Source organism: Photinus pyralis, unplaced genomic scaffold, assembly GCF_008802855.1.
Source record: "Photinus pyralis isolate 1611_PpyrPB1 unplaced genomic scaffold, Ppyr1.3 Ppyr1.4_LG3b, whole genome shotgun sequence".
Taxonomy (NCBI): Eukaryota; Metazoa; Arthropoda; class Insecta; order Coleoptera; family Lampyridae; genus Photinus; species Photinus pyralis.
The window spans coordinates 1462004-1471749 of NW_022170510.1; the positions used below are offsets into that span (position 1 = coordinate 1462004).

The 9746-nt window shown below is 36.1% G+C and overlaps 1 protein-coding gene across 1 annotated transcript; it reads left to right on the forward strand.

Annotated features, from left to right (window-relative positions):
• The first annotated feature begins 6758 nt into the window (after window positions 1-6758).
• LOC116167376 (neprilysin-2-like) lies at window positions 6759-9455 on the forward strand. Its single transcript, XM_031482728.1, has 9 exons — window positions 6759-6964; window positions 7009-7532; window positions 7582-7740; window positions 7787-7995; window positions 8043-8210; window positions 8257-8497; window positions 8546-8720; window positions 8771-9018; window positions 9066-9455. Exons 1-9 carry the CDS (start codon window positions 6880-6882, stop codon window positions 9399-9401), a joined length of 2145 nt encoding a protein of 714 aa, XP_031338588.1. The 5' UTR covers window positions 6759-6879; the 3' UTR covers window positions 9402-9455.
• Window positions 9456-9746: the final 291 nt, after the last annotated feature.

The following is a 9746-nucleotide window of genomic DNA, read 5'->3' on the forward strand; positions in this document are numbered from 1 at the left end:
AAACTTTCAATTCTGTAGTAAAATAAAATTAAATTACGGGAGTAAAAGATGCTGCGAAAGTGTAATCCGCGTTAGTGCTCACATTACTATATAAACATGTCAACGTGTCAACACAATTTCAAGCATGTGATTATTAAAAAGTCACGTCTTCGAAAGCGGCGAACATTATACACTTTTCTTAACATTAAAGCTTAAAAATGGGTATGTAGAAAAAATGTTTCCAGCGTTCACTTCAACCACTCGGCGCTTAAGCGTAGGTATAAGATATTTCTAAATAGGTATAACAGAAAGTAAAAAGAAGTAAAATTAGAACTTCTGTATTCTTCGTACTGCTTAGCATAGATTTCAATAGCTCACTAATATCATTTTATTATTTTTACTGTACCTAATCCTAAGGATTAGAAAATTCTTTTGAGCTCCGCGAATGCCTCTTAGCACCCAACCTGGTCACCCTGAAATTTTAACCGCGAATGCCTGGAAGCTCTCGAAAAAGTAATTCCCACGTAATTACCGAGTAACTTTTTCACGCCCAAAAAATGGCGGAAAATTTTTTAAATGACGATACCTATTTTTTTATTGGTTAGTGACTTCTTTTTAACCAATCCCGAGCTTGTTCTGGTTTCTTTGATTATTTAAAGACTTGCTGATTCCAAATTTCTACGGCGCATTTTCGTTATGTCGATCTAAGCAATGTAAGGTTAGACCATCAATAAAGCGGCTGTAACTTCATACAAAAAGCAGATCTTCTAGCGAGACCATTAAAAAGACAAAGAAGAAATGACGCCAAACGTTCCTCGATCTACAATCATCAAGATGAATTTGTTACATTATCATGAACAATATTTTTTTGGGATTTGATATTTTATACAGATTATAACTTCTATTACACGTATTTTTGCGGGAAAAATTCACAAATTCTAATCCAAATCAAGCGCTCTCGTAACATTGTTGCATACAGAAAAGACAAACTAACTAAATGAAACAAAATTTTACCACCAACATGAAGACCTAAAGGGAATAATTTGGTGTTGAAATTTCCAGGGTGCGTTGGTTCAGCAAAGAAGACGAGCTCTGCTTCAGAAAGTTTCATTGTTTTCATTGACAAATGTATATATCGGCCATGTGAAAGCCAATTTTAGCAGGGAAAGGGATGCAAAATTAGTAATACATGGAATATAAAGATCCAACTTCTATAATAATGTCACGTAAATTTAATACATGATATATTTGAGCACTTTCAGTGTGCATAGTGTTCGTCTACCAGGTCGCGTAGTGAGTGTGGGCGTGTGTGGTTTAAATGCTTATACTTACATTGTATGTAAACAGGGGGGTTGCTAAAGAATGCGCATAAGTAGCGTAATTTTTGTTTGAAGTTATGGGAATGGCAAGTGACACCCTGTATTTAACTTTATTCAAAGTGATCAGGAAATCTGGTGGAATTTTGTTACAAATGTGCACATAATTGTTGAGTTTTATTTAATTTTAGTTTTAGTTACACTTATGCTGTGAAAATTGTTCTTTTAATTTAAGACGTAGAAGTTAAGAAACATGTGCGTAAAAAATGTATTGCGTCTAATCGAAAATTATTTATCAAAAGAGGACTTTATCAAGTAAAATTTAACTGATTTAGACAAGCTATGGGACATGTACAAAGTTTGGAGATAAGTAAATGCCTTGTAAAGAAGTGCTCGCGCTCCGTCGGCCTTAACCGAAAATGGAAAACGCGATAGACATCGTGAAGACTTAAAAAACTTTGCGCACCGATGGGTCTCAGGTCATTTGAATTAGCGTACGTAACGTTCCGTTGCGTGTAAATTTCAAATATGACGTTTTCGGCAGTCAGCCGATGTTTTGAAGTTTTTGTTTTGTCAGTTAAAGTTGAAAAAGAAGTTACAAGAGTTAGTTTTCCGATTGCCGTACAGAGTCAGTGTGTACGTATTTAGTTACAAGGTATAGAAGAGTACGTCAATTTTAAAGTTTGCATTTGGGCTATCATTTCAACAATGCTAAAATAATAAAATTCTGTGAAAGGTGTTTTGTTTTCGTCATTTATTGCATGAGTACAGGCGGTTTCAGACCAAAAAAACTGGGATTATTACAACATAGTAGTAAGTATTATTCAGACTTATTTTTTCTGTATTCAATTGAAATGATTCACAAGACGCTGTCAGCCTGCAGATTATTTGGTCGTTTTGTGAAAATGGTTACTTTATTTTTGTATGTCTGTGTGATTATAATGTGTGTGGTATAATGACTTCTATGCGATATCAGAACATTTGTGTCAATTTGAATTCCAGTAAAAGTAAAGAAAATCCAGATAAAGTTTGTTTTTATTCGTCAATGAAAATAGGTATCTCTTGTGTCGAGTTAATCGTTGGTCAACATTTAATAGTAATGTTTCATTTGAATTATGGATTTAACTATTCTGTTGGTGTAGGATGCTATTTTTTTTATTTTCCAGCTTTCTCTGTAGCAGAGGATTATTATTTCAGTTTACCCTTCGCATTTCGATCTATACGGCAAACAATCGTACGAATGTCAGATTTTTCATTTGAAGGATTTTTTTCTTCAGTGGTGGCGGTTTGTTTTTGTGTGGGAAATATTTGACAGCATTTCGTGAAATAAGACGTATCATCATTTAATACAAAAGATGCGGTGTTTTAGTCTCGATATAAAAATACAAGATAAGAGCCCTTTACATATATTAAAAATACCTGTTAAATTACATATAGAAACTTGGGGCCGAATGTACAAAAGTTAATCAAAGCTTAACGGAGCTGTTAACTCATTTGTTTCGATACAAAAAATGACATTTGCCTTGATTAAATTAGTTAATTTAACGGAACTGTTAAACCCCGATTAAGCTAAAATCCGTATGCACAAAAAAGAATAAATTAGCATTAAGGGCGCCGTCAAGCAGCCTCTGATCACGGCAAAATTTAACCGGTGCTCGTCGACTGATTACACTGACAGTTCGTTCATTTTCGCTTTGAGCTTGGGAAAAGTAATTTTTATAGAATAATAATTAGGCCTATATTCTAATAGTTTTTAACATCATCTTATTTAAATAGAAAATATATTCATTTCTTTAATTGACTAGCGTAAACGCGTTTTCTAAAATTCTTCTCCATGAGGAGAGTGTAGTATTCCAGTCGAGCATTCTTCCACTTTTGAAGGTGGTAGTTTTTTTAAATTGCTGCAAACTGACCTCTTATTTTGGATTTGGGGTCTCCGTTTTGGAGCAATTATTCCACGTTTTGGAGTACATTGACAGTCAGGTGTGGAAGAAAATGAAAAGCATAGGTATTGTGAGCCACTTCAAGAGGATTGCTGGGGCGAAAGGTTCCAATAGCAAATCTTTAAAACAATGCTTTTATTATGCAATTTCAAACTTTGATTTGTAACATAATAAGAGGCTTTACCATAACACTCATTATCGATTTCACCTTGTGCCGGTGATGGTGCTCTCGATTCCTCCTCCAGTTTTCTTTCTCCCTACCTTGGAAATAAGAGGTTAGGTTACTTTTTTACACTGTTTGGCAAGTAAAGCTTTTTCTGGAAACTTTTCTATATCTTGTTGCGCCATTTCTTCTTTAATTGCCTACTGCTTACTGGTTTTTTAGTGCTTCGGAAATGAAATCTTCTGTGACGAACTCCCATGGACTTGATGTTTCACAATGCGGAAGTATATGAGAGCTCGTCACTCTGGATTCTATGTAGTTTATGTTCCTTACTATAAATTTGAAAAAAATGAGTATGCGGAACTGATATAAGACTAAAGGCATGCAGCATCGAGAGGTGTAAAGGTGAGAAACTTTATCAGGAAGCAGTGCTTAATTTATATTTTAGCTACTGTAATAAATTATTCTAGCAGTTAAAGATATATGTTGGAATAAGCTCCACCTTCAATAAAATAAGGCACTCAATGGAAGTTTAACCGGAACTTTTATTGAACGAACTCAGGATAGTCAATGCTTAATCACCTTGATTAGTTAATCAAGGAGTTTTTTTGTTTTGTGCATACCAATCTAATTTAATCAAAGATTTAATTTAATCATACTGATTAACATACGGCCTTATTATTTATTGTTTGTATGGTACATTCGGCCCTTGGTCAATTAGAACGGTACTATTTTATTAATAGCTATTAAGCATTAAGATTGAAAGAGTGTGGAGAATTTAACTCCTCTAATAACGATAAACGCAGGAGTAACTCTGGAGCACGTTCTCCCCCGGAAAAAATTTACGAATTATGTTGTTGACTTGTTAGAATGTTTACGTATTTGAAATGATCCATCTTCTGCATCATTATAGTTCAATTTTCTTCACTTTAAAGTAACAAACAAATATAGTGTGTGAGCAATCAAGCACGTACGTCGCAAACTTAGTAAAGGCGTCAGTGTCATAAAAGGTTACATGAAATTACTACTCGCCTTATGAAGATTGACAGTAATATATCATCATCATTCCGATGGCGAAACCGAATGTCGTATCAAAATTTCACAAACATAATAAGCATTCCACCTTGGTAACTGCTCCATGGACCTAACGGATAGAAACTGTCTTTCTATGTGCGTAATGTCTTTTAATCGCATTTGCTACTTTCGCAAAAATTCAAACAAATTGAATTGAAGTATTTTTTCGACGTTTTAAAAATGAAACAGAAAATTACCTACTAGTTATGTGCCCTTAAAAGGCAAATTAAAAATATTACGAAGTGAACTCGTTTCACCTACTAAAAGAAGTTTCGTCACCTCACTTTGAAGTTTTGCGTTTACAAAAAGCATCAAATTGATTGGGTAGTTTTTTGTCAAACAAATTTCATTTTTATCACTAATTCTTTAATTAAGTAGGTTAAGTTCATTTTTATCCTGTTTTTTATCCTATGTTTTTGATCAGGTATATTTTGTGGATAATAATGCGTACGGTGGTGGACCATGACGTATAAAATTCTCTAAAATCCAGCTAACATAAACAGTAAACACTCGCCTACACACTGTGTCCAAGATAAGGAAGTCAGGGGGACCTTAGAAACCATAGAAGATACGACGATGGTAAAATTAGAAAGAAGTTGCGCAATTAAAGGATTCCTATGATGTTAAAAAGAAAACCTCAAAAATCTGATTACTTTCGAAGATATCCCAGAAAAACCGAAATTTGCCGATTTTGTTATTGTTTTGTTTTTTGTTTTTACAATAAAGTTAAAAACACTTTCCTATTGTCACTTATTGAGCTTTACAAGAGAAAGTTTCAATACAACGTTTCGTTTCGAAGAAATCATCATCAAGTTTATTTTTATATGGTCGCAAAAAAGTACCTACATACTGTATTGAGTAGCATTGTTTCATACGAATACAAAACGATTGATGATGATTTTCATAAAAAACAAAAGAAAAAAACCAGAAAAAATCAACCAACGTCAGCAAGTTTACGATGGGCGCAGCATATACATAGATGAAGAAAAACGTTTTGAATGCTGCCACACTTCAAAGGAGAACAAATGGGGCCAACAAGTGTCAAGACCATGACAACTGCTGCAAAAAATTATTTTCGTGAAAACATTAAGCCCGTGAGAAAAAAGGACCTCCTGTCGATGATTATGTGGCAAGTGCAATGGAAGAGATATACAATTTTGTCAATTACAAAAATGACTGTCAGTATTCCCGGGATGAGGTAATGAACGGAGTAACTGGGGAAAAACCATAGATAAGAACAAAGATAAGCTGAAGGAGACATGTGGTATCGTTTACCTAATAATCACCCAGATGCACTCCCAGCATAAGACTGTGCTTTGCTTTCGGGAAGTGGGTCACACAATTTTGAACGCATCGTGGTATGATTCCAGTTCGATGGGGTAGAACTGAAGAAGAAGAATGCTTGAGAGTTATTCTAACTGCAGCTGCTATAATAAAAAAAGGCGTACAAGGTCAAGCTTCCGACACTAGTCGCTAAATCACCATTTTTTTTTAATGTTTGTCTTCTCGGCTCCATCACTCCGATTAGAACCTTTTGCTACAAGTCACAGTTATTGAGATACAAACGCGAAACTAGAAAAGGGTTTATAAATGACCTCCCTCCCTCGAGCTCACCCCCCACACATAAGGACTTTCACTTATTTCCATACAAATTTAAATAACCTGAAAGAATAAAAAAAAGTAAAGAGGCAACACTGAACTGGAAGTATTTTTTCAAAATTTTCCCATAGTGTTGCATATATCTGTGAACGCAGAGCTGGCGGAACTAATTTTTTTGTGACTTACAGTAAGTACATGCAAAAGAAGTGTCCATATATGTATAAATGAACAGTAATTTGTGGGTTGTCCAAGAATTTAGATGTTGAAGCGTAGGTCGTAATCGTAAATAAGCCGTAATCAAGATCAGCCTAATTGCATAAGATACTATAGTTTTAATAAAAGCGTAGAATTCATGAGAGACGTCATTATGTAGTTTAAAAATCAAGGCAGTAATTTGTTGTTTCCTAATCCCCGCCATTCCACGCATTTTTTTCCATTTTTGGGATAATTCCAAATCGACCGCTTATAAACAAATGGCGATTCTGTACAGCGTAAAGAATGCTTCAATAAAACGTATACGAAAAGCTTTCGCGAAGCTTTATCTAGGTCAAACTCGTGCTTTTATCTAAAGAATGTGCAAGGAGGCCTTGACGGTGACTGCCTTTATTACTTAATGGTTGTTGTGATGATGTAATTCAGGAAATGAAGTCTTACTTTAATTCCTTATTAAAATTTCCAGCTCGTCTTGCTGTTAGAACATATTTGAAAATACTCTGCCACGGCATACCTAGTTCATTTATTACTCCTAGCAATGTGTGTGTTCTAGTCGGTTTCCTTGTATAGAGTGGACTAAAATATAGACAGGATGGAAATTAGATATAGTTCATTAAAAGTTTTTGCGCTATTACAAACTTTTCTGGTTCAACTTATAGCGGCACAAAACGCAACAAGTAAGTATTGCAGTCTACTTCGAAAGTAACTCATACAATTTTAGCGACGACGAATAACTACACAACTTCTAATAATCCTACCGGAACATGCTTCACCGAGGCTTGCATTCAGGCATCGCAGGATGTACAAAGATATATTGATCCCGAAGTAAATCCCTGTAAAGATTTTTACCAGTTTAGTTGTGGTAACTTCATTAAGGGCACGCGCTTAATTCGGGAACCAATAGTCACAATTGAGACACTCATACGGGATGATTTCGACAGTCACATTCAGGATATCGTTCAAGCACCTCGAAGTTGGAACGATTCAAAAACCATAAAAATGGCAAAGTCTCTTTTTAGCACTTGCATGAATCCGAGTGCCGTTGAAAATGGTGTCGATTTTTTAAAGAACTCTCTAAATGAAATTGGAGGATGGGCAGTTCTTGATGGTGAATTGTGGCGAAAGGAGTTTTTTAATTGGAAGCGGGCAGAGTACAACTTGAGGAGGTTGGGTTTCAAGTTCGAACATCTAATTAAACTACGAATTATACCCGACGAAAGGAGACCGAGTAAACGAATAATCCAGGTCAGTAAAGATACCTTTTTGATTGCAGTTCGATGTTAATGTATCGTAGTATGCAAGTCCCGTGAACCCTTTAATTGGTTTGGATCAAGAGGAAGAACATCAATTGTACGAAGATATGGTGAAGGTTGCTGTCACTTTCGGTGCAAAAGAAGGGGTGGCGAGAACCGATTATAAAAGTGTCATTAACTTTTTACATAGTCTTCTACCGGTACCCATCAGCACTTTTTTGGCCTACTCACAGATGAATTTTACAGGAAGAGTCTCATGGTAAAGATTACTTGAATAGGTTCGACGATCTCACCATTTCGGAGCTTCATCACAAATTTCGAGACATTCCCTGGCTCGAATACACTCAGTACGTATTTTTACCAGTTCAAAGCATCAAGTTGGACCAAATAGTTTCTCTAACTGACACACCGTACTTCCTACGACTACAAAAGGTCTTAAGCAAGGTCCCTAAGCGGTAAGTAAAATATGTAACTATGAACGCTACACACAAACCCGTTTTAGGGTGTTAAATAACTATCTCGCGTGGAGAATTATAATGGAATCCAGCAACATTCTCACTCAGGATATCACAGACTTGGGGCAGAATTTTTATAGGGCTACTCATAAAGATAGTCGCCTAACTCGTACAGTGCCGCGCCCCACTTTCTGTTCCGCGCTCGTGGAAACAATGTAAGCCTTCTACCGAGCTGCAGAGATAATAAGCGAACAATTTCAGTTTTTCTTTGCCGATTCATGCGAGTTACATCAGTAGACACGTAACCCAAGCTATTAAGGATGACGTAACGTCAATACTGAAAAGTATCATTGAACAGTTTAAAAGTGAAATTATAGAACTGAAATGGATGGATGATGAGACCAGATCTCTAGCGTTAGAACGGCTGTCAACCATGAAAACTTATGTGGTTTTTCCGGGGAAATTATCGAACTCGAAAAGCGTTGATAACACATACTTTGAGGTAAATAGAAGCGCTACTACTCAAATTGTGCCTGACTACAATTTTTAGTACGATTTACCCGAAGACAATTTGTTAGACGCAGTACTAACTGCAAGTTTTCACGCAACTAACGCTCGATTTAAGGATTTGCACGAGCCGATTGACAAGGAAGTTAAACATGAGCATGGGAAGAAATTTAGCCGATACGCGTATATCTACTACGAGCCCAGTGATAATTCAATAAGTAGACATAAAATAACAGCCCTTAAGCAAACTGTCGTGATCTGTTTTTAGCAATCCCAGCTCGGATACTTCAAAGCGTTCTTTACGACATAGACCGACCACGCTATTACAACTATGGTAATTTAGGGGCTATGATCGGCCACCAACTTTACCACGCCATCTTTGAAAGAACACCAAGCCGTTACGAGTCGAGATATTACCACTGGATGTCCGCCAAGACGCAGTCCGGTTTCCAAAAAAGGCTAGCTTGCGTAGAACGCGATTACGCACAATATCTCGTTCCCGAGACCCAGAAATACGTGAGATTCCTTAAACTATTCGCAATTGTCTTACAGTTTCGTTTCAGTTAAACTCATCTAACAGCATGTACGAAGATATCGCCGATTTGGCGGGTGTTAAGCTGGCATACGACGCTTACAGTAAATGGTTGGAACAGAATGATGTCGAATTAAAATTGCCAAAGCTTAATTACACAAACAAACAATTATTTTGGATGGCGTCTGCGATGAGATTTTGCTTAAAAGCAACGCCGGATGCAATTGAAAATTTAATTGAGTATAAATGCGAATCGCTTATCCGATATAAAGTGTTAGGTGCACCTAGAAACATCGGGAATTTTTTCAAAGATTTTAATTGCCCTTGGTATTTGTTTATTGAGCACAGCAAGTGCAACGTTTTTTAATAACTAACTATATGAATATTTTTTACTCTAGAATAAATGAAATAGTATTATGTGTTTTTGTAACAAATTATTGTTTTAACTTTCAACTGTTTACTTACGACTCATTCGCTTTACTGTTTGATACTAATGTGAAGGGTGGCTAATGCTGCGCCATTATTTTAGTTGCAACAACAAACCAGAAACAATTTCTGGCGCTTCAGTGTCGGAAAAGTACTTCCCTGCTGTAGCGAACCCGATATCATTGAATATCCAACTCCAATGCCGATATGATATACAGGGTGGCCATTTGAAAACGAAACAGAGCCTATTTTGGGGACCTCAAAACATTTACGAAAAAATCCTCGG

What these genes read in the sequence shown, in the direction of transcription:
- LOC116167376 (XM_031482728.1), top strand. Translation starts at nt 6,880, where the DNA reads ATGGAAATTAGATATAGTTCATTAAAAGTTTTTGCGCTATTACAAACT. An exon ending in TTAAGCAAGGTCCCTAAGCG is followed by an intron (nt 7,996 to 8,042) that starts GTAAGTAAAATA and finishes AACCCGTTTTAG; the next exon opens with GGTGTTAAATAACTATCTCG. An exon ending in TTCCCGAGACCCAGAAATAC is followed by an intron (nt 9,019 to 9,065) that starts GTGAGATTCCTT and finishes GTTTCGTTTCAG; the next exon opens with TTAAACTCATCTAACAGCAT.